This window comes from Caloenas nicobarica, chromosome 10 (genome assembly GCF_036013445.1).
Source record: "Caloenas nicobarica isolate bCalNic1 chromosome 10, bCalNic1.hap1, whole genome shotgun sequence".
Taxonomy (NCBI): Eukaryota; Metazoa; Chordata; class Aves; order Columbiformes; family Columbidae; genus Caloenas; species Caloenas nicobarica.
In genome coordinates, this window is record NC_088254.1 from 2,432,519 (window position 1) to 2,455,903 (window position 23,385).

General features: G+C 58.7%; 3 protein-coding genes across 4 annotated transcripts; 1 reads left to right on the top strand and 2 right to left on the bottom strand.

Moving 5' to 3' along the window:
• Nucleotides 1-2,497: 2,497 nt before the first annotated feature.
• Nucleotides 2,498-4,903, top strand: PPIB (peptidylprolyl isomerase B). Its single transcript, XM_065641442.1, has 5 exons — nucleotides 2,498-2,672; nucleotides 3,533-3,646; nucleotides 3,756-3,849; nucleotides 4,362-4,546; nucleotides 4,671-4,903. The coding sequence occupies exons 1-5, from the start codon at nucleotides 2,517-2,519 to the stop codon at nucleotides 4,791-4,793; spliced, it is 672 nt and encodes a 223-aa protein (XP_065497514.1). The 5' UTR covers nucleotides 2,498-2,516; the 3' UTR covers nucleotides 4,794-4,903.
• Nucleotides 4,904-5,014: 111 nt separating this feature from the next.
• Nucleotides 5,015-8,793, bottom strand: SNX22 (sorting nexin 22). Of its 2 annotated transcripts, none has more exons than XM_065641441.1 (6): nucleotides 8,635-8,793; nucleotides 6,576-6,659; nucleotides 5,826-5,930; nucleotides 5,644-5,738; nucleotides 5,488-5,561; nucleotides 5,015-5,369 (listed from the first exon to the last, which is right to left on the bottom strand). In XM_065641441.1, the coding sequence occupies exons 1-6, from the start codon at nucleotides 8,701-8,703 to the stop codon at nucleotides 5,266-5,268; spliced, it is 531 nt and encodes a 176-aa protein (XP_065497513.1). In that variant the 5' UTR covers nucleotides 8,704-8,793; the 3' UTR covers nucleotides 5,015-5,265. The 2 variants fall into 2 exon arrangements, with proteins under 2 accessions (XP_065497513.1, XP_065497512.1); XM_065641440.1 differs by lacking the exon at nucleotides 8,635-8,793 and adding an exon at nucleotides 6,753-6,941.
• A 1,141-nt stretch (nucleotides 8,794-9,934) lies between these two features.
• SNX1 (sorting nexin 1) lies at nucleotides 9,935-21,788 on the bottom strand. The gene is made up of 15 exons (XM_065641439.1): nucleotides 21,627-21,788; nucleotides 18,618-18,720; nucleotides 17,904-18,040; nucleotides 16,962-17,028; nucleotides 16,026-16,069; nucleotides 14,989-15,130; nucleotides 14,443-14,521; nucleotides 14,017-14,092; nucleotides 12,980-13,093; nucleotides 12,755-12,848; nucleotides 12,054-12,259; nucleotides 10,783-10,926; nucleotides 10,539-10,619; nucleotides 10,229-10,300; nucleotides 9,935-10,039 (listed from the first exon to the last, which is right to left on the bottom strand). Exons 1-15 carry the CDS (start codon nucleotides 21,771-21,773, stop codon nucleotides 9,989-9,991), a joined length of 1,557 nt encoding a protein of 518 aa, XP_065497511.1. The 5' UTR covers nucleotides 21,774-21,788; the 3' UTR covers nucleotides 9,935-9,988.
• Nucleotides 21,789-23,385: the final 1,597 nt, after the last annotated feature.

The window sequence follows — 23,385 nt, forward strand, 5'->3', positions numbered from 1 at the left end:
GGCTGGGCAGGAGCAGGTTTAGGGGGCAGGAAATCCCCCCAGGCAGGGAGATTCTGGGCAGGCGCTGTGGGTAGAAAAGCCTCGAGTCCTTCCCGAAATCCCCGCAGGGCGTCTCCTGGCCGTTCCCCGCCATTCCCTCCATGCCTTATCCCGACGAGAGGCGCAAAGAGACACGTACCCCCCGCTTTCTCGTTCCGCCAAGCGCTGTCCTCGAGCCGGGGCAGGACGGGGACCGTGGCCGCGTTCCCCCTTTCTCTTTCTAAACTCCTCCAGCCGGGTGTTTCTGGCGCAGGCATTCCCTTCTCTGCTGTAGGAAACCGTGGTTTGGTGTCTTGGGAGGGGGGGAAAGGGGCTCCCCGGAGCAGCCCTGCGCGCCGCAGAGGGAGCCGGACCCCGAGCCGTTCCTGTCGCTGCCCTCCCAAGCCCCACTAAGTGCCTGTCACCAGAACTCGATTCCTTCTGCATCTCCTGCCCGTCGTTTGGTCCATTCCTCGCTGCCTCCGCCCGAGGAGCAGCTTGTAGTTGCAGCATATGTAAGTGTTTGCAGGGTGAGGGAGGGCGGGGGGGAAAAGGGGCCATCTCAACAGTTTCTGTTCTTAAATTTTGGTTTTCGGGTTTTTTTTGGTTTTTTGTTTTTTGGTTTTTTTTTTAAGTGAATGTATTTGATTGTTTAGAAACTTTCCTGACCTTGTTTTTAAGTGGGTCGGTTTGAAAGCTCTTTTATGGTGACCCACTACGGCTTCTCTCTGGAGATACGATGTTCTTTTAATCCTACGATGATGTGTTTGTAGGGGAGGACCGTCCCCCCGCGGCATGCTGGTAATGCTCACTTGTACCAAGCCCTCTTGCACTATAATCGTACGTTGGACTCTTCAAAAGGGCAAAGATGTAGGGTTGGGGATTTTTATTTAAAAAAAAAAAAAAAAAAACAACCAAAAAATAATAAAGCGAGTTACGAGCAAGTCCTGTGCTTGAGGGACTGTCCCCAGGGAGGCGAGGAGGAGACACGAGCCAGACTGAGCCAGCCACGCTGTGGTAGGACGCAGGGCATTAAACTCCTCTCCTGAAGTTCGTTAGCAGGCGGGAGGGCTCCGGGACCCCGCGCTGCGCCCGCCGACGTCGCGATGCAGTCTTCTGAGGTATCAAGTGAGATGATTATTTCTTTTTTTTTTTTTTTTTTTCCAATAAAACATTGCACTGCTGCATTGTTCTCCATGAACGGACGTATTTATTGCCCCTTCCTGACGACATCGCTTGCGTTTTCTTTCCCGGGGGCTCTCGGGGGCAGCTCTGAGCCCCCCGTTGAGGGGACGATGCGCAGGGTGGGATCTCACGGGACCTTCTCAACACTTGGTGCTTTGCGGCCGCGGACGGTCCAGCCCCGCAGGGCTCGGCCACCAAAATTCCTCCTGTGCCTCCACGTTCTGCTTCGAGCATCCCGGGGAGCAGAAATTGGTTACTTGACCTCCAGGATCCCGAGCTTTTCCAGCGTGCAAACAGCTACTCGGTACAGATAAAAAAGCATTAAAGGTGCCACCTATTTGCCAAAAAGCGTCTTCTAAATCAGCTTTCACCGTCTCAGCCCCTGCTCTCAGGATGCTTTTTCTCCTGCCGTTTCCCAGCCTTAAATGTGATATTTTTAGAGTGAACTTTCATTTCCCGTTCCCAAATGCTCCGAGAAGGAAGGAAAACCTCAGCCTGTCCTTCCCCGGCCCTTGGAAATGTGGAAAAGTTGGTGTGATGGGCGACGAACACTGACCCGGCTCCGGTTGAGTGGACATTAGAAAAAAAGTCATTCCCGTGTGTTCAGCCAACCGTGGTGTTTGCGAATGACTGTGCTTGGCCAGACATGGGCGCCTGCGATCCTGCGAATGGTTTTTGGTGCTTTTAGCCTGGCCAGGGCTGGGATTGCACAGAAATTTGGGTGTTGGATGAAAACTGGGGGGTTTCACTCCTCTATCCCAAAGCCTGTCCCGCTGTTCCCTCCGGCCTCAGCTCCATCTTTGCAGCTCCGCTGCAAAGATGGAGCTGAGGCCGGAGGGAACAGCGGGGCAGCTGCACCAAGGGCAAGGCCGCGTCCCCCCGCTGCCGACCTGGAGCGGCCCAGGGGTCGCCGAGCTGACATTTATTTTTTCCGTTTAAGGTCCCGGGGAACGCGGTTGTTTTGTTTCCCCACGGAGGACGCGAACCCGCGACCTCCATCCACCTCTGCGGCCGCGCCCCCTCCCAGCCCGCCGGCCGCACCCCATTGGCCGGCACCACCCACCTTCAGCCTTCCGCCCCGCCTCCTCCTCCTCCGCGGCGGCCAATCAGCGCGCCGCCCCGCTCCTGATTGGACGCGCCGCGGCTGCCGAGCGAGGGGCAACGTGGCAGCCGCCCGGCGGCTCGCACAGGCGCCGCCTTCCCCCCCCCGCTTCTCTCCGTTGGTCGCGCCCGGGCGGCTGGAGCGGGCGGGCGGGAGCGCGGCTCGTACCACTTGGCGGGGGGGGGACGGGGGGCGCGGCGGGCGGGGCCGGATGCAGGCGGCGCGGCGGGCGCTGTGGCCGGGCTGCGAGCGGCGCAGGATGAAGGTGCTGGTGGCGGCGGCGGCGCTGGGCGCTGCCCTCCTGCTCCTGCTGCCCGCAGCGTCGCGGGCCGACGAGCGCAAGAAGGGGCCCAAGGTCACCGCCAAGGTCGGGGCGGGGGGGGCGGGACGACGACGGCGACCCGGTGGGGGAGGCCTGGGCGGGGCCGGGGGGGTGGGATGGGGGTGCGGGGATTTGGGGGAGTGGGGGGTGATGGGGGGTGGGATGAGGAAGGCCTGGCTGGGATGGGGGTGCGGGGATGGGATGGGATGGGGGGGCAGGGGTGGGATGGGATGGGGGGGCAGGGATGGGATGGGATGGGGGTGCAGGGGTGGGATGGGATGGGATGGGATGGGGGACAGGGGTGGGATGGGATGGGGGTGCAGGGGTGGGATGGGATGGGGGACAGGGGTGGGATGGGATGGGGGTGCAGGGGTGGGATGGGATGGGGGACAGGGGTGGGATGGGGGTGCAGGGATGGGATGGGATGGGGGGGCAAGGATGGGATGGGATGGGATGGGGGTGCAAGGATGGGATGGGATGGGATCGGGGTGCAGGGGTGGGATGGGACGGGATGGGATGGGGGACAGGGGTGGGATGGGGGTGCAGGGATGGGATGGGATGGGGGTGCAGGGGTGGGATGGGATGGGGCACAGGGGTGGGATGGGGGTGCAGGGATGGGAAGGGATGGGGGTGCAGGGGTGGGATGGGATGGGATGGGATGGGGGGGACTTGTCCTTTGTGCCCCAGGTGCTGCTGCAGGGATTGGATGGGGGGACGTGGGGTGAGGGAGGCCCTGGAGTAAGGGGGAGCCATCTGAGCCTGGGGGGCCGGGGTGAGGGGTCAGGGTGCGCGTGGGGCCTGGGCCCTGGTTGGGCTTGCTGAGCCAGACTTACCGGGGCGGGCTGGCCCAGGGAGGTTAGGCCGGCTCTGCTGGTGCCCCCCAACCTGCCTCTCCCCCCACCAAGGTGTTCTTCGACCTGCGCATCGGTGAGGAGGACGCGGGCCGCGTCGTCATCGGGCTCTTCGGCAAGACGGTGCCCAAGACGGTGGAGAACTTCGTGGCCTTGGCCACTGGAGAGGTGAGGGGCCGGTGAGCCCTGGGCTGCTCCTGCACCCCGGGCAGAGACACGCGGAGGGAGCTCCAGTCCGTCCCTTCACACGCTTGGCTTTCTCCCTCCCCGCCCCCAGAAAGGATTCGGCTTCAAGGGCAGCAAGTTCCACCGTGTGATCAAGGACTTCATGATCCAGGGAGGAGACTTCACCCGCGGAGATGGCACTGGAGGTAACGGCTCCCACACCGGCCCAGGGATCCAGGAGCTGGTTTTGAAGCTCTTGGCGACTGCCTGAAAGGAGCTTGGAGCCAGGGGGGGTCGGGCTCTGCTCCCCAGGAACAAGCGCCAGGACCAGAGGAAACGGCCTCAAGTTGCGCCAGGGGAGGTTGAGGTTGGATCTGGGGAACAGTTTCTTCCCCAAAGGGCTGTGGGGCTTTGGAACAGGCTGCCCAGGGCAGTGCTGGAGTCACCATCCCTGGAGGGGTTGGACAGACGGACATGAGGTTCTCAGGGACATGGGGCAGCGCCAGGGCTGGGTTACGGTTGGATTCAACGATCCTGAGGGTCTTTTCCAACCAAAACGATTCTAAGATTCTATGATATCAGCGTCTGCGCTGTAAGCTCTTCTCTGACCTGCTCCTTGTTGTGCCGCGGCCTCCAGCCGTGCAGGGCCGGGGCCGCTCCCGCAAGCCTCTCCTGCTTCTGTGAGAGCAACACGACCTGTTTCTTTTCCCCCGCTTAGGAAAGAGTATTTATGGGGACCGGTTCCCCGACGAGAACTTCAAGCTGAAGCACTACGGCCCGGGCTGGGTGAGCATGGCCAACGCGGGCAAGGACACCAACGGCTCCCAGTTCTTCATCACCACGGTTAAGACGCCGTGGCTGGACGGCAAGCACGTGGTGTTCGGCAAAGTGCTGGAGGGCATGGTAAGGGGCGAGGGGTGCGCGGGGGGCGATCGATTCCCTGGGGGGGACAGCGGGACCGGGTGGGTGGGCTGGGATGGGGGTTGCACCCGGCGCTGTGTGCCTCTCACCCCTCTGCTCTCCCCAGGACGTGGTGAGGAAGGTGGAGAACACTAAGACCGACAGCCGGGACAAGCCCCTGAAGGACGTCACCGTCGCCGACTGCGGGACCATCGAGGTGGAGAAGCCGTTCGCCATCGCCAAGGAGTAAACGCGTCCCCCGCCACCTCCCAGCCGTCAGGACAGGGCGCCGGCTCCTCTTCCCATCACTTTTGTAAGAAGCACACGCACCAATAAATGTGACCAATGTGTTTTTTAAAAGAGTCGCCTCTCTCCCGCTCTCGGAGGGGTTTAGATCCCTCAACCCGCCAACCCCCTTGGTGTTGGTTGCGGTCCCACAGTTTGGCTTTGCAGAATGACAGCACCGCGATCTTTTGGTCATCACGCCCAAGTGATTTATTACACAAAAGCCCAGATCCCGGGAGGGTTTTCCAGCGCCGTTCAGGTTCTGAAGGCTCCGAACGCAACCCCGAAACACGTGAGCCGTGAGCTGCTGCTCCCCAACAAAGGCACTGGGGAGGGGCTGGGGGAGCAGCGCTGGCTCCTGCTGCACCCCTTGGCTTCTCCCACCCCAAATACTGCAGGGATCCTTCCCCCTGCCCCGTGCTCCCAGCACTGGGTGCTCAGGGGGGGCCGGGGGCTCGGGGTGCAGCCGGGCAGGGGGGGCAGCCCCACGGCAGGTACAGGCCCTGCAGCACCCCGCTGAGCACCGCGTCGGGGAGCAGCTCTGTGGGGAAAGGGGGCGGCTGGAGCTCAGTTTCCTTCCCAGGCCCCATTAAAGGAAAAAAATACATTTTGAGGGCCAGAGGGGCTTTGGGGACCAGCACCCTGGTCCTGCTCCTTACCGGGGCTCAGGCGTCGCGCGTAGGGGTCGGTGCAGAACCCGATGACGGGGCGCTGGGAGGGCAGGCGGCCGCTGCTGCCATGGGAAAAGGGACATCAGTGCCCGGTAAAGGGTCCCGTGTCACCCCCCCTGCCCGTCCCCAGTGTCCCCAACTCACGGGGCGCCGCTGGCCTTGGGGTCCTGCTGGCAGCGCCGAACCTTCAGGAAATCCAGCACGTCCTGGGGCGGCTCCTCGTTGTGGTACAGGACACCCTGCCGTGCAGCCGGGATGGGGCGGGGGGGGGGGGGGGTCAGCACCCCAAAAAAACCAGCCCCCAAAAGCCACCGCCGGCCGCTCACCCGCAGGTAAAGCTCCAGGCCCTGCCGGCGCTGCTCCAGCACTTTGGGCATCCAGTTGGGGACACGGCGCGGGGGGAAGTCGGGGACCTTGCAGGTCTTCTTGATCTGGGGAGAACGAGGAGGGGACGTGATCATAGAATCGAATCTTAGAATCGCTTTGGTTGAAAAAGCCCCTCAAGATCATCAAGTCCAACCGTAACCCAGCCCTGGCACTGCCCCATGTCCTGAGAACCTCATCTCCGTCTGTCCAACCCCTCCAGGGATGGTGACTCCAGCACTGCCCTGGGCAGCCTGTTCCAAAGCCCCACAGCCCTTTGGGGAAGAAATTGTTCCCCAGATCCAACCTCCACCTCCCCTGGCGCAACTTGAGGCCGTTTCCTCTGGTCCTGGCGCTTGTTCCTGGGGAGCAGAGCCCGACCCCCCTGGCTCCAAGCTCCTTTCAGGCAGGTCAGAGATCAGAAGGTCTCCCCTCAGCTCCTGTTCTCCAGCTGAACCCCCAGCTCCCTCAGCCGCTCCCATCACACTTGTGCTCCAGCCCCTTCCCCAGCTCCGTTCCCTTCTCTCGACTCGCTCCGGCACCTCAAGGCCTTTCTGGGTGTGAGGGGCCCAAAACTGCCCCCGGGATTCGAGGTTTGGCCTCCGCAGTGGGACAGTGATGGGCCGTGGCTGAGGAGCTGCTGTCCCCTCCCTGTGTCCCCGGGGTTGGGGCAGGGGGTGGGGTGGCGGGGTTGGGGTGGGGGGGGGTCTCACCCGTTTGTGCAGCGCCTGGAACTCGCTGTAGCGCTTGGCCACCGTGTGCCGCCGGCCGTTGCACAGAACCTCCACCCTGAACACCTGCGCCAAGGAGCAGCCGCCGCCATCCTCATCCTCAGCAGCTGCCCCGGGGCAGGCAGGGGCCTCCACACCCCCCCACACACACAAACGCACCTTCCCGGGGACATGTGGGGACACTTGGGGACCTCCAAGCCCCGGGCACAGGGGGTCACACTCATCCCCAGGGAAATGGGGACACTCGAGGACACCTTCCCGACCATCAGCCCCAAGGGCGGGGGGACACACGGGGGACATCAAACACCCTCTGGGGCCAGGTGGGACACCAGGACAGAGACAACCCCCCCGTTTTATAAGGGCAGAGGCTCCACCAACCCCACCAGGGACCTCGGGGACAGGCAGGGACCTCCGCCACCGGGGCCAGAAGGACAAACCTCCCCCTCCCCTCCCCAGCACCCCCCGGGACAGGTGGGGAACCCCTTGGGGACACTCAGGGACACCCGCAGCCCTGCAGGCAGGTGGGGACACCCAGGGGGACAGATGGGACCAGGAGCAGCCCGAGGGTCCCCAGCATGGCCAGGGCAGGGGACACCCCATCACCGGGGGGGACAGGAGGCCACCCTCCCCACCCCATGGCAGATGGGACCCCAGGGAGGGGACAGACCCTTCCCACCCAACCCCCGGGCGGGGGGACACCCAGGGCAGGCGGGGGACCAGAGGACACCCCGGGACAGGGACCCCAACACCTTTCATGGTAGAGGTTGTGTCCCCACCACCAGTAGGGACCCTTGGGGACAGTCAAGGCCACCAAACTGCTGGGACATGTGGTTTCCCCCTCCTCTACTTTCCATAGCAGGGGGTGCCCCCCAGCACAGTCCCAGGGCAGGTGGGGACCCCCCCGGGATGGGCAGAGCCCCCCCTGACCCCTGGGACGTGTGAGAACCCCCTGGGGACACTTGGGGACCTCCAAGCCCTGGGGCAGGGGGAACCTTCCCCCCCTCCCTTGGGAACAGATGGGTCCCCTGGGAACAGGTGGGACCCCCCCCACTCCCCGGAACAGGGGGGAGCGGGCAGAGCCCCCCAACCCCTGCGGCAGGTTGGGGCACCTCGGGGTAGGCAGAGACCCCCGGGGACACTGGGGACCAGCACCCCCTCCCCAGGGCAGGGACCTTCACCCCCCCAGAGGATACGGGGACACGCCGGGGGTGGCAGGAGCCAGGGGACAGACAGGACCCTGCACCCCCAGAGCCAGAGGGGACCCCCCCCCCACCCCGGGACAGAGACCCCCAACCTGTGAAGGGCAGAGGGACCCAGCGCAGCCAGAGCCCCCCCAGCCCTGAGGTGAGTGGGGACCCCCTGGGGACACTTGGGGACCTCCGAGCCCCAGCCAGAGGGAGACACCCCCCCCCCCATCCCCGGGCAGGTGGGACCCCTGGGGACCACTGGAGGGGAAGTGGGGACACACCAGGGCACAGAGGGACCCTCCCCTACCCAGGGGGGAAATGGGGGCACCCCCGGACCAGGAACACCCGCTTACCCCCTTCAAAAATAAGGGCTCTGTGTCCCCCAGGGAACCTTGGGGACAGGCGGGGACCTCCACCCCCTGCACCATGTGGGGACCCCCGGGGGACAGTTGGGGACATCCAAGCCCTGGGGCAGATGGAGACACACACAGCGCCCCCCTCCCCGGGCAATCGGGGTCCCCGGGGGAAATTGGGGCCCGTCAATCCCCAGGGCAGGTGGGGACACCCCGGGGCAGACGGGGTGACAAAGGGACACCCCCCCCCCCCCCCCTTCAAAGTTAACGGGCAGGGACCCCTGGGGACACGCAGGGACCTCCACCCCCTGTGACACGTGAGGACCCGCCCCCCCCCCCCCACCCAGGGGACAACTGGCGACATCCAAGCCCCGGCCCCCACAACCCCCTCCCAGGCAGTTGGGGACAAGCAGGGACCCCCATCCCCCGCGGCAGGTGGGGACCCTTGGGGACAAGCAGCGACACCCCCCCCCCCCCGCCCCTCCCCGGGTCGCCCCTCACCGTGTGCGCCTTGTCGGGGCTGCGGGTCCCCCCCTGGGGCTCCGCCGCCGGGATGGACACGGCGATCATCGCTGCGGGGGGGGGGACAGGGACCGGGACAGGGGCGGCCCCGGGGCTTTGTCACCTCCCGCTGCCACCGCCAAAAGACTCCGGGAGGCAGGCGGTGGGGGGCGGGGGGGTCAACCCCACCCCCTGCGCACCCCAAAACCGAGCAGGGGGCACCCCAAGGGAGCGACCTGCAGCCCCGATTTTTTTTTGGGGGGGGAATCCCACTCGCCAGGGACAAGGGGAAAGGAAAGTGGGAAGTCGGCACAAGCTGCTTTTTCAGTGTGTTTTTTTTTTTTTTAAGGCAGAAGAAGGGCTATCAGTTTTGATGAAACCCATATCGGAAAAGCCCTGCTCCGCCGGAGCCCTTCCAAGAGCTATTTTGAACCCAAGTTCGTCAAACTGAACCCAGAAAGGAGTGGAAAGGAGCAGGTGCGGTGGATAACGCGCCCCTCATCCCCATCTTCGGGATGCTCTTAAGGGGTAATAAGCAGCTGAAAGAAGGTCTGTTGCTTATAACCCCCTATATCACGGTTTATCATTTTAGAAATCCTTGAGGAAATTTTAAGGAAAATTTTAGGAAACTTTAGGGGTTTACAATTTTAGGAAAACAGTTGAGCTGTTGCAGTTGGGGTGAAGTTCTAGTCGAATTAGTCATGGAAACTCAGGGGTGTCAGATCCGTGAAATGCAGGGGGTGGGAGTAGCTGCTCCAGAGCTGAGGGTGAAAGGACCATCCAAACCCCCAAAAGTTCCTCAGGGGCTCTTGAGGGGCAGATCCCCCCCGCAAACACACTAAATGTGGCCACGGGCCAGGGCCGCTGAGCTCAGATCCTAAAAACAGCCGCTCTGGGCTCGTGCTCGGAGGCACAAAGCCAGAGCTTAATCGGGAGCAGAGCCCAAGGTCACTCGTGTCCCCGTCCCAACAAACACCCACAGCCTGTTTGCCCTGATACAAGTTTTATTACAGAATTTTAATGGCACTGCAGGAATAAGATAGTCATTAGAGCCCTAAAACCCAGCCTGAAAAATATACATTTGACATCATATATCGTTAACCCCCTGCCGCAGGTCTGGTCGTAAAGCAGGAAACTAGTTTCTCTTCAGTAAGAAAATATATGTTGCTAAATGAAAAATATACAGTTAGAAGAGTTACTGGCTCGCAAGCTGCTTGTTCTGGGGGGGTTAAACCTCTACCAGCTCCAGAGTGTTTAATTAGGGTTTGTTCACGTGTAAAAGAGGAAGAGGTATAGTGTATAAAAAAAAAAAAAAAAAAGGCAAAATTCAGGTGCACTCGTTTGTTCGGTCCAATTAAGAAATGGCCTTGGCTTCGGGGAGGAACGCTTCCCAGTACTTCACCAGCTGCAGAAAGGAAAGAGGAGAGAGTCAGGAGCCGGCGGGCGCTTTGCCAGCACACCAAAGCCCAGAGTGAGGCAAAACCCCATTTTTTTTTTGGTGGGGGGGGACGGGGGTGGAAGCACCTTTACAGCAGGAGCTGGCGCTGCTGAAATTCGGGAGGTAAAACTTGTGACAGGGGCTGGGGAGGCTCACCTGTTGCTGCGAGTTTAATAACGTCTCTAGGTATTTAGTGACGTGGTTTCGGAAGTCCTTGGATTTCTCTTTCTGCAAGAGACGGGTGCAGGAGTGAGCACGAGGCTGAACACAGCGCCAAAACCCTCCGGCTTTTTGGGGGGGAAGGGGGAAACCACCAGGATTTTCCTGTTCCTCCTGGGGCCCCGCAGAGAGCCGGAGATGCTGAGGATGCAGCTCAGCTCTGGCCAGATTTGACGGCTCGGAGGCTCTTTGCCCACCCACCTTCATTTTAACAGACGACTTCTCTGCACAGAAGCTCCAAACGTACCTCAAACCGTATCACTTCCTTGCGGATGACGGCAGAAATCCGCTCAAAGTCCCTTTCGTACTGCGTCACACGAGACTCCCACTGCGGAGAGAGGAAGCGTGCTGTTTCCAGGGCCGGCGAAGCTCCCGCTCCCCTCGCCGAGTGGTTTTGCAGCCACAACCGGTTGCGTGAGAGACGCTGCCGGCGCGAAGCCCGGCTTTTCTGAGCCCGAACCAAGCAGAGCCCAGCCGCTCCTGGTTCCTACCTCCGAGATCTCCTCCTTGGCCTGCTGCAGCTTGTCGGGCTTGTTGGCCCACAGCAGCCTGGCCTCCACCTCCCGCTTCTTCTGCAGCATGGTCTGGGCGTCCTGCCACCGCTGCCAGGTCTTCATGCGCTGGTCAAAGGCTCCCTGCAAGGAAGGAGCAGAGGTTGAGCTCTGCTCTGCCACCGCGCCAGCTCCTGGACCCACCTCGGTGCCACCAGAGCTGAGCCAGAACACGGACTTGTTCTCCTAGGGAAGGAGCCCGGGTGTGACATCAGCTCCTGCTTCAGGAGCAGCTCTGGGGCCTCTCGGGTTCGGTAGAAGCTTTGGAAAAGTCCCAGTTACACGTGTAAGTTCAGCGCAAGCCCAGGCAGACCTGGCAGCATCCCAAAACCAACATCAACTTGTCCCCCAAGCTCCGCTGCCTTTGCCCGTCCCACGTTGGATTTCCAGCAGATGATCGTAGGGGGCCTACAAACCACCAGCCCAAGCAAGAAGACCCATTAGGCTCCTGAAGGTGCCCAGCCAGGTTGCGGAGAAGCGCTAGAAAAGCAGAGAGCAGCGTCCCACAGCCTGATCGGAAGGACAGAGCAGCCAAGAGACAGGGAAAGTCTGAGGGAACGCCCGGGCTCCTCACCAGAACATCCCGAGAGGTCTCATCCCCTCCAGCACTACCAGAGGTCTCGGTCCTGCTCTCCAGCACCCACCACACCTCCCAGTACAGACCAGCAGACCAGAGAGGCTTGTGCCTCCTCCCTAAGCTGGGTCCTGGCCTCCGCAGCCTCCAGAAACAACTGCTCAGAGGGAGGAGAAGTTTGGGGCAGGAACCAACCAGCCTGACAAAGCCCCAGCTCGCTTGGGACTGGTTTCTTTCAGCCTCCAGCAAGACCAGTGCGCCAGGCGGGCTGCAGGGACTGGAAGGCTCACGCTCTTCCCCAGGAGGTGCTTGGCAGGTCTGTTTGCAACAGTCAGATCACAGGGATGTGCTCACAGACACGGCCTCCACCTCTGGACGGGCTGAGGTCACCTATGAGTTGCAAACTCGCTCCACGTCCCCCTGGAGAACAGCAGCTCAGCCAGGCCTTGCCTACCCCACTTCTCCAACCCGACCGCGCCAACACGTGCACAATAGGACAGGCGGCAAGTTCGTCCTCTGCCTGGAGAGCTCTGAGACACACCAGGCCCTGGGCTTGAATTTAGAAGACGAGCTGCCACATCTAAGCCTAAGCTCAGTGCTAGGACCAGCCTAAAGCTTGCTCCAAAGGAGTGCTTACCCTTACAACCGAGAGCAGGCGGATGTAGTCTCCCAGGAGCTCGGCCAGGAGGAAGAAGTCGCTGTTAGCCTGTTCCTGGTGCAGCTGTTCGATCTTCTCCTCCACCTCGGCCAGCTGGGACAGCGCCCGCGACAGGGCCGTGTTGTCCTCCGAGCTGCCCAGCATGGCCAGGCTCTTGGCAAACTGGGCTGTGTTCAACGCTAGCTCTAGTGAACGGAATACAAGAGTCAACTCATGGGCAGGTTAAGCCCCAGCCTAGAGTTGAGCCCAAGGAGCTGGTTTCTCTGGAACGCCCAGGTGGAAGAGCCAGCGCCGCCTCGGACAGAGCCGGAGGAAGAAGGGAAGCGGTGGAGCGGGAGGAGGGACACAGCTTGGCAGAAATCAGCCAAAACGTGCAGAGGAATTAAAAAAACCCATCCCAGCCCCCTGCCAGAGGACAGCCTGGAATTGGTTAGATCAGCTCAGGTTTGCCACGGCAGCTTTGACACTGGGTCTCTCCACCAGCATCATCCTGAGCTTGGAGGGCTGGACAGAAGAGGTAGAATTATGATTTTACTTCTGCCTCCCATGATGAAGAGACCATGAGTCCTTTAGATTAAAGAATCACTGTCACATCTTCTCGAAGTGTCTCCTGGGACACCTGGTGACCTCCAGCCAGGCTCAACTGTTCCGGGTCAAGCTACAGAGCGTGCGGTACCAACCTTTCCTGTGGGTCACCAGCGCTTCGACGACGGCGTGCAGCTTCCGCAGCCGCTGGTCCTCGCACTCCACCTCCTGCAGCTTCTCCTCGAACCACTGAAACAGGCAAAGCCCGAGCTGATCCCCACACATGGGGATTTCCTTGCGTTTCACACCCAAAGCTTGAGCTGGGGAGAGCAAAGAGCTCCAGATTGAGGACGAGAGCCCAGAGGTGCCCGAATACTCACTATGTCCGATTCATTCATCTTGATGGTCATTTTACTGACAGCGTCTGTGGCTTTGTTGAACATCTTCAGTATTCCCGCTCCACTCAGGGTCTGCGTGCCTACTGCCCTTGGTAGCTAAAAAGAAAAGCTTGTTTTGCCAGGAGATAAGAGCAGCTTGGAGAGCAGCCCCCACAGCGGCATCATTCTCCTGCATGGGCCTCTTAACAGCAGGTTTTCTGCTCGTGGTTTTGGCAAAGGATTAGCCAGACACCGCCTGACCAGAACAATGTTTCAAATAACAGGACTGGAGTGGTTTTCAAACCACTGAGGAATTCCTAAACCTTACAATGTCCCTGGGGTCCACCCGCTCTGCTTGGCCAAGGTCACACAGATCTATAAAAACCGGCTACACGACTCGAATCCCTGACCCGAGGGCGGCACAAGCTGCCACAGGTCACGCCGAGGCGCTTCGGAGCTTCTCTCCAAAAGCCGGCAGCTGCTGGGGGACGCTGGAGGCAGGTGATGATTTGATGCTGGGAAATACTCAACGCCAGCCACAACTATTTTCCAGACAGAGCTGCCCCTGCTCAGCCGCAGAGTGAGGTGTTTCTGTGATGCCAGAGCCCTCCAGCACGGCGTTAGTGCTGGAATCACCCGTGCTAAGCTCTCCGCAAGGCTCAGTCTCTTGAAGCCTCTGACTTCTCCACGTCAGGTGAGGAATTGGGCACAGCCACGCTCTCCTGGGAGGTGCAGGGACCACATCGGCTCTCCCTAACATCTGAGCATCAGGCCATGCCAGCACAGGACCCAACTCACCTCCAAACAGCCAGCTGCGCTATCGTCATGGATTTCGGACAATAAAGTGAGGCCAGAGCTTGTTATGAACACGCAGTGCTCAGACAAGTGCTGACACACAGAAGAGAGCCCTGTTCTCGTCATCGCTGCGGTTCTGCCGCTTCTCGCTGAGCTTTCAAGCATCACACCTCCTTAACCGCTCACGTACCGTCCCCTCCTGCGCTCTGCAGGCGCTCGTAGCTACGTGATTCCACGCTACTGACCTCCTCCTTTTCCAAGAACTCCCTGACGTCCGGGTCCTGCAGCATTGTCGGATGGCTGACCACTCTCCGTAGGTACCTGCAGAGAGGAACGCGCCAAGAGTGACTCGGGTTGCAGCAAACCTGGCTCCAAGTCATCTCTGAAACGACGGTTCTGATCTGCACTGTTTGCACTGTTAAGTAACATCCGTATTTCTGGGCTCCCGACACAGCTCAGTTCTCTCCCTGCCGCATCGGTGGAGTTTGGCGATTTGGAGCAAACACCGGCAGGGGCTTTTGAAGCAGGAGACAGTTTAACAGAGTCAAAGCGACTCTCTGCAGCTGCAAGTCTTTGGCAGCCTCCAGGTTTGGTGCAAACCTCGAAGGAGATGGCTTTTCTGACCTCCCCAGCGTGGTTCAGGCACGAGGGGAAGCTGTCGGGGTCTGTACCTCTCTAGAGCAGCCCGTCTTTTCTCTAGGAACTCCGCAGAGGAGGAGTCTTCTTTCCCGACTTTCACTTTGGTCATTCCTAGCACAGAAGGAAGACACAATTAATGAGCAGCTTCAAACTCAACACGTGTGGTTTGTTACAGACCATCGAGATGACGGGAGAGACATTTTAGAACAGGAATTAGACCTTGCATCAGCAACAGCTGCTTGGAAGTGTAAAAACGTGCTTATACCAAACACACCTAGCAGAAGTTAGCACACAGAAAAGCAGCAGAGCAACGCCAGGCAAGGCTGGAAGAGCTGCAGGTCTGGACTCAAACGAATAGCAATTCAGCAACAGCGCAGAGAATGAGGTTTGACTCTACATCAAGCAGATACGGAAGCACCTGCAAACTCCAAGTACGGAACCAGAGCTTTCTCTGTGCCGCAGGACCCAGATTAATTTCCATGCCTGCTCTGTAGCTTTCCCCTCAGCTTGGAGACCTTCGGGCACAAAACTCGCCATCGGAAGGACTGATTCTGGTGCTCCGCACCTCCGCGACTCACCTATGAGACTCTTCTCGGGCGGCGGAGGAACGATGAACCCGTTTTGGGCGTGCTTCTCCGACAGCTTCTCATAGAGACCCAGAAAGTCGCTGAACCTCCTTTTCACCGAAAACTGCTTGCTCCTGAACATCGGCATGCTCGTCTGGGGGAAGAGAAGAGACTCAGGTCACCTGCTGTCGCTTCTGGGGATGAAGTGGGACAGTTTGAGCTTCACATGATAGGAGGAACGAACAGAATAAGCTTCAGGCTCTGTTTTCAGCAACTTACCTGCTAACAGTTCTCTTCAGACTGAGCAGCAGCATTAATGCCACTAAACGGCAGAGCAGCTGTTGGTAAACCCTGCGCATCGCCTAATCCCACCATCTCTGCTCCCCACAGGAATGCTGACGGCTGTCAGGTCTGACTTTATCACCTTACAGACCACAGGGGCCACATCAGCAGCTTTTGAGTGCGTTTGCAGAGCAAGAGCGGAGGGTCACAAGTCCCCTCGTCCCCTTCACACACCAGCAGCTTCAGATCACAGGATGCCCGAGTCCAGCAGCCGCTGGGAACAACTTTTCACAGAGCCAAGAGCAGCACCACAAAGCTCTGAATGGGGCAGAAGGCTCCATTTCTTGTGATTAGCTCAGATCCTGACATGAAACCAGCTATAGCAGCAGCTCTTCAGCAGAAGCTGAGCTCGGTTCAGCTTAATCCAACGCAAAAATCAGCGCAGAACCGTTAGTCACAGCCCCGGTGTCTGGGGATGTCCCTAACAGATGTCACCCCTGCTGCTCACTCTATGATCAGCCAGGACTGAAAAGAAGTAACTGGCTGAGAAAAAAAAACAGGCAGCCTCCTTTCAAACAGGTTCAAAACCTATTTCTCAGCTCAGCTCATCCTTCGATCTGTAGGAGAGGATTATAACTCCTGAATCCACATAACAAGGTGTTCAGACCTCCTGTCTGTTCAGGTTTGGCCAAGAAAGGACAGGCCAGCTGTCTTAAAGAGCAGAAAAATAACAATACCCCATCTCGGGAACGATGAGTTAGACGTACCTGTGTGGACACTTTGTAGGCTACGTACGCGTTCATGCCATCCCCTGCGGAAAAGAGAAACGAGGCGTTAATGTCACGAGATCGGCACGTTCCACTGTCACCTGAACGCAAAGCATGAGGCTCCTGCAGTCTTCTGGTCTCCAATCTTTGATCGGACGGAATCCCCAATCTTCACACCGAACCACGGCGGACCCTGGACTATTCAGAGGACGCAACCCTGCCTGCGCGCGGTTGGATTCCAAAACACCCCAGACGGTTTTTCTCCAGTGAGCACAGAAATCCCCTTATCTGGCAAATGAAGAGTTTACCTGGTAGTTCAACTGAGGGGCATCTGCAGAAGTCTGATGCCAGCCGATATAGTTCTGATTTAGACGCCATTGCACCTCCCAGCTCCAGAAATCGGAGTGAGAAGGAGGTGCCACGCGTGAGGCTGCTTCACCAGCTGGGATCAGACGTTACTTTGGATTCTCTGCACCCCAGGGACTGCCACAGAGCTCAACAACTTCCTCTGACCCCCAGTTTCAACAGAGAGAAACCCTCTTGCTTCTCAGCTTGAAGCCAGAGCTGCTTCCCTGGCAAGGAAGGTGCCAGAGCACAGAATAATACCCTTAATTTTAGGTTAAGGCAATTTTGCCTCCCCCTTTCCAGCTGCACACAGGACAGCGCTGCCTGGAGGTCAAGGAAAATCGGTCACCGCAGTTGCAGACGCCAAGTTCTGCTACCGCAAGCATCACGTTTGGCCTTCCAGAACCTGCTGCTGCCTCGCTCGTTTGCAACCCAGGCATTCTGCTTAGTGTTTCTTCTAGATGTTGGAAAAAGCCTTGGAGAAGTTACTCCGGGATCAAGTTTGCGCTTGCAGAGACAGTTCGAAGGCCCGAGCTGCGGCACGTGGAGGCGATATCTGCGTTTGGTCCTGCTGCCGGGGTGTTGACTCACCAACTTTCTCCGGGTCACTCACTCCTACAGTCAGCTCAAATTTGTCCTCTTGTTCTTCTTCTTCCAGCTGTTGGGAGGAAGCACATGAGGACAGTAAGTTCAAACCAAATCACTCCAAAACATAAAATCGCACACATTACGGTGAGGTTGTCACACTGCCAAGGTATTTTTGGCATTTCAGTCTGGCCAAGGCCGTTCTATAAAGCCCTCGAGCTTCTCCCTCGCGTCTAGGCTACGCCTTCCAAGGATCCCAAACTGGATTTGTGTTTACAACACCGCGATCTGCACAGAGTGATGTACAAACTAGCAAAACTCCGCAGAGTCCAGCCTCAGCTTTGCGCATGACAGTTCCCTCTTGGGCTCATTTTTATTTCAGTTCTCATCTAAAACAGCACCAGATTCTGAACATCTGCAGAGGGCACATTGTGCAGTGGAAGTGCACGGGGATGGAGAGCCAGGGTAGCAACTGACAGGCCCAGTATGAACTTGTCTCCAAAACAGTCTCTTCTACAGGAAAAAAATCCAGATTTAGGCCAAGTACCACCTGATTAACTGGGCTTGGCAATGAGGCTACACGTTCCGCTTAAAGACCCTGCGCTCTTGTGTCACACAGGAGATTTTCTTTTAAAAACCACACACGGGAGCAGCCACACCACTTGCCATCTGCAGCAACACAGCTCCGAGCCCCAGGATCCCTCACTATTTCAGTTTTGGAAGGGATCTGCGCCACCACGCGAGCAAAAATACCGTCAGGCTGACCTGAACCCCACTTCAGCCGTATCAGGCCCAGACTGACGGCGTGAGATACAAGCCAGGGCATCCAATACGGCGATTACATTAATTGCATCATTATGATGTGTGTTTACAAGTCAGTGAACAGGTTCCTGCCAATTACAGCCCCAAACCAGCCGGACAAGTTGGAAAGCTCGGAGCGATTCTCACCTCCTCGCAGCTCTTCGGAGGGTTTCTAGAAGAAGAACTTGCAGCTACTTCTAATGAGGGGGCAGGATTGGATGTTTTGGCCGGTTCCTTCTTCTGGTTGTTCTGCGTGCTGTCCAGAGTCAACTCGACGGTGGCATCTGTCAAGAGAAGTTCACAAGGGTCAGCTTCTCTGCTTTGGGGTTCTGGGAAGGTAATTTCAATATTCTCCAGGAGGTTCACGGGATCTAGGCGGTAACAAGAGTATTAAATACAAAAAATTAAAAATCCATAAGGATCTGCCAGGTGTGTCCCTCCAGGAGAGCTGGGGAAGGTCTGACCCTCCTCGTTTTCTGTGGCTGAGGGGTGTCATGTTCCCTGTTCTGGGGGAACAGCCACGTTTTAACCAGAGATGCAGAGGGAGAAGTTAGAGAACTAAAGACTTTAACTCTAGGAAGACACCACCTTACAGCTTAAGACAACAAAACTAAAGCAAACTCCATTTTTAAGCCTCTTCAGCTTTGAACAGCGAATCCTGCCACATAATTATGTGAGAGACCTGGAGGAGGCTGCTCCGACCTTCCCGAAAACACCGCCAGGCCTTAGTACTTCCAGCAGATGGGAACAGAAGTCTGAGATAAGGACCTGCGATAGCTCAGAATAAGCAGGACGCGCAGGTCGTGGGTATAAAACAGATCAGGCTTAGAGTTCAGAAAGCCCCGGCAGATACAGACTCACCTGCAAATAAATCTTGATCATCTTGCTCCACGCGAACCCCGTTCTCTTTGGAGGTGCTGCTCGCGGGGAGAAGAGGTTCCCTTTTCGGTGCCGTGGGCTTGCTCTGCGAGAGAAATAAAAGCATGTAAACAAGAGGTTATTCACATCAAGGAACAGAGGCTGGAGGAACAAACGGATCATCTTCCCAGCCGCTGCTCCTCACTTACGGCTCAGCCAGGACAAGCCAGTCCCAAACCCCAGGATTTATACCACAGTTAATCCTGCCTCAGGAGTTGCCCCTCATTTTGTAGGCAGACGAGCAAGTACAAGTTATTCCAAGCAAGATTCGGACAGCGAGCACCGCTCTTTAATATCTCCGCGGAGAACACAGTAGGTCTTTGACGGCCAGTAAATGGAGCATTATTAGCCAAACCGACAGGCTCCTCGGCGCTTTCTTCAGCAAGGAAACATCTCCAGTTCCCACTGCTCCCGAAGCAGCAAAATGGTGTTGAGGCAGCTTCTCTTTGAGGTGGCCCAATCTTTGGGGACATAAAACACCAGCACCATACGATGGCGAGTTCTCCCATATTTTAGGAGCTCTTCAAGCTGGTAAAGATACCCCAGACAAGGTAAAGTAGGCTCTTGTTTCCCAGCTTCCAAACACAGAAAAAGGTTATCTGCATTCTCAGTTTGCTTTAAATCTCATTTCGCAGGCTGTGGAAGTACCACACCCTGTTCCTACTTCTCCATCTGCTGCTCCAGCCCAGCCACAGCTCGAAAACGAGCGGCCTGTGCCACAACACCCACCGTCCCAGAGGCCTGTGGAGCACAGCCCAGCGGTCAATGTGCAGGGAGAAGCCCTTTGGGCTCCTCAGCACAAGCTCGATGCCTCCCACGGGGAACCAGACCCGGGGTCAGAAGAGCCAGCACTCAAGAGCATCTTAGAGAGAGCTGTGAACATGCAGGGACACAACTTTCATCAACAGACGGATGAGCTCCAGCTCTGGGTGTATTTGTGTCTGACCCAAACGCTTCTTTACCAGCTACCGTACGACGGCCAAGTGCCGTCAAGTCACCGATCTGCCTCACCAACCCAGCTCCCCGGCTTCACAGACAGTGTTTTGCTAACGCTCAAGGGCAGACAGACAAGCAAAGCCACCGGGACAGAGAAAAGCCAAGTATTAGTTATGACACTTGCTCCAACAACACTAAACACCTGATAAGCTGCTTTAGCTCAGTCGACTCCGGTTCTGGCGAAGAGTTGCTTTATTTGCATGAAAGCCAGCGGCCGTGGGCACTCGTCTGTTTTGCTTGGCTGCCTCTACCACAAAACAACAAGCCACCTGGTACCTCTTCCATGAAGAAAGGAGTTGAGAAGTTCTCAACCATCACCGTGCCCCAATGCTGGCCAGAGGTACCAGCACCTTCCTCTCGCCAGGCCAGGATCCCACTCATTTTCAAAACATACGACTCTGTCACTCCCCTATGCCTGGATCAATGCAAGAGTTTCATCCTCAGGAGCTCATGCAGGGCAGAATCCACGCACATCTCCCCCAAATCTGCCTTGTTCCCTGCCACGAAGCCACAGCAGAAGAGCGGGAGCTCCACCAGAAGCGGGACAGGGACGGCTCCAGGAGAAGCAGCTCGGCCGGGCCAGCTCCGCTCCCAGGTTCGCGTGTTCACGGCTGTGGCCTCCTGCGAAGACATCAGGGCTGGGACGCTGCAGAGAGGAGAAGGTTCCTGGAGAACTGACCAGGTCCTCCTGCTCAGGAGCAGGTTGGGGAAAGCCCAGGGGAGCTGGGCAGAGGCCACAGTGCCACAGGACGGCGTAACCAGCCTCAGCTTGCAGAGCTTGGGAAATCAACCCCAGGGCTTGTTGCGTTCAAGCAGCCAGCCTGCTGGAGGAGCCCAGAACAAGGGATTCACACCCAAAAAGCCATTAAGAACAAGAAAAGGTGCTGAAACCCTTCAATCAATCCCACCTCCACCTTCAGCAGAGGATTCAGGCAGCAACACATGGAGATGGTTTGCTGAACAAGCACCACCAAACCGTCCTGGACCCTCCTGCAGCCAGTTGTGCCGGTACAAGGCAAAGGAGGTCACCAAGGTGTTTGGGACCTCACCATAAGCAAGGGACACCAGATGCTTCCTGTCACCTCATCCCTGCCACATAGTGGGGTTCACTCCCCAATTCCAAATCAAAGGCAGTCACACCAGACGTCAAGAGCTGATCCTAGAGGAAGATGAAGCTTTCCCCTGTGAAGTCTCACAGAATCCCAGAATGTCAGGGATCGGAAGGGACCTCGAAAGCTCACCCAGTGCAATCCCCCCACCGGGGCAGGAACACCCAGATGAGGTTACACAGGAACGTGTCCAGGCAGGTTTGAATGTCTGCAGAGGAGACTCCACAACCTCTCTGGGCAGCCTGGTCCAGGCTCTGGCATCCTCACCGGGAAGAAGTTTCTTCTCATATTTAAGCAGAACCTCCTGTGTTCCAGTTTATACCCACAAGGAAAGACACTGAGCTGTGACCGCCAGCAGATCTCAAACCAGCAAGGCAGCCTGCTCAGGGGTTACTGTGACCCTGATTTGGGGGGTGGGTATCGAGCACCTGCACCGCACAACAACATCTTGGGTTCTGCAAGAACTGGTGGGTTATAAACCTGGGGAAACTGAGGCCGGCCCGGGATGAGCTGTTCCGCAGCCCCAGAGCCACCTGCTCCCCCCAGGGCTGCTCCCTGACCCCGGGCACCCCGTTGTCCCCCCCTCCACAGCCACTCAAGGAGCTCTCAGGGCAGAAGAAGCTGCGCTCCCCGCAGGAGCGAGAGCCCAGCGACACCACGACCCCCTCTTTGATTTTGGGGCCGTTTCCCTCTTTTTTAAGCAAGCCCGGAGGACGCCACGCCGCTGCCCGCAGGCACCCCAGAGCCGGGCCCACCCCCAGGCCCCGCCGGGCCCGGCCCCGCAGCTGCTCCCCCAGCGCCGCCCCGGGCCGGGCCTACCCCCGGGGCACCCCCCGCCCGCACTCACGGTGCCGGTGAAGATGTCCTCGCCCTCCGTGTCGCTGTCGGCCGCCCCCAGCGCGTCGCCGTCGCCGCCGTGGGGGTCGGGGAAGGGCGGGGGTCGGCGCTCGGCGGGGGAGGGGGAGCGGGAGCCGCAGGCGCCGCCCGACGCCATGTCCGCGCTGCCGCCGCTTCCGCCTGCGACAGCCGCGCCGGAAACCGCCGCCGGCTTCACCCGCCGGGGCGGGGCCGGAGGAGCGGACGGCTTTGCGATTGGGCGGTGCCTCCGCCCGTCCCGCCCTCTCCCGGCAGGGGGAGCCAATGAGGACGGACGTTCTCCTCCGCTGGCAGGCGTCGCTCCGTCCCCATGGAGACGGTCACTAGGCTGGCGAGGAGCGGGAAGCGGGGAGAGGCCGGAGGGATGTACCATTGCAGCGGCAGAGGGGGGGCTGCGGGCCAGCCCACGCCTGAGGGGACAGAGGGCGGGTGTCACCCGCGGGCTGTCACCCCGTGTCCCCTCAGCACCCTGGCTGGGATGGGCACGATGCCTCAATGCCCCAAACAAGACGGCTGTGGTCCCCTCAACAACCCAACTGAGACAGCTATGGTCCCCTTAAGACACCAAGATGGCCACGGTCCCCTTGACACCCCAGTCAACGTGGCCACAGTCCCTTCAACAACCCAACTAAGGTGGCTGTGGTCCCCTCAATGCCCCAACCAAGGTGACCATGGCCCCCTCAACGTGGTCCTGCACAGATCTTTCCTTTCCCCTTGAGACAAGCTCTGACCTCACCCCACCCAACAGAGCCCAACAGGGACCAACAGAGCCCGACAAGGCCTGGCAAAGCCTGACAGAGCCCGAGAGAGTCCGACAGGGCATGATAGAGCCCGATAGGGCCCTACAGAGACAGACAGACATAGACAGAGCTGGCCAAAGCTGGAGAGAGCCCGACAGTGCTCAACAAAGCCTGACAAAGCCCAACAAGCCCCGACAGGGACCCACAGATACCAACAGGGCTCGATGGGGCCCGACAGAGCCCAAGAGAGCCTGACAGGGCTTAGCAAAGCCCGACAAAGCCCAACAAAGCTTGACAGAGCCCCACAAGGCTTGACAGGGCCCATCTGAGCCCAACAGAGCCTGACAGTCTGACAAAGCTTGACAGAGCCCGAGAAAGCTTGGTAAAGCCCAACCAGTCTTGATAGAGGTTGAAAAGCCCGACAGTTCTCTACATAGTCTGACAAGGCCCGAAAGGGCCCAACAGAGCCTGACAAGCCTCGACAGGGCCCGATAACGCTCAAAAAAGCCCGACATGGACCGACAGAGGCCAACAAGGCCCAAGAGGGCCTGAGAGAGCCTGACAAAGCCCTACAGGGCCTGACAATGCCCGACAGAGATTGATAGAGCCCAGCAAAGCCCGATAAAGTCCAACAGGTCCCAACAGAGCCAGACAGGGCTTGATCAATACTCACAGGGCCCGACAAAGCCTGACAAGTTCCAACAGAGCCTGACACGACCCAACAAAGCTCGACAGGCCCTGACAGAGCCCAACAAAGCCTGAAAGAGCCTGACAAATCCTGACAGGGCCTCATAGATCCCATCAAAGCCCAACAGGGCCTGACAGAGCTTGACAGAGACCAACAGGGCTTGACAAGGACTGAGAAAGCCTGATACATCCCAACAGAGCCTGGCAGGGCTCAACAATGCGCAACAGGTCCTGACAGAGCCCAACAGAGCCCAACATGGACTGGAATGGACCGACATGGACCAACAGGGCTTAACAAGGACC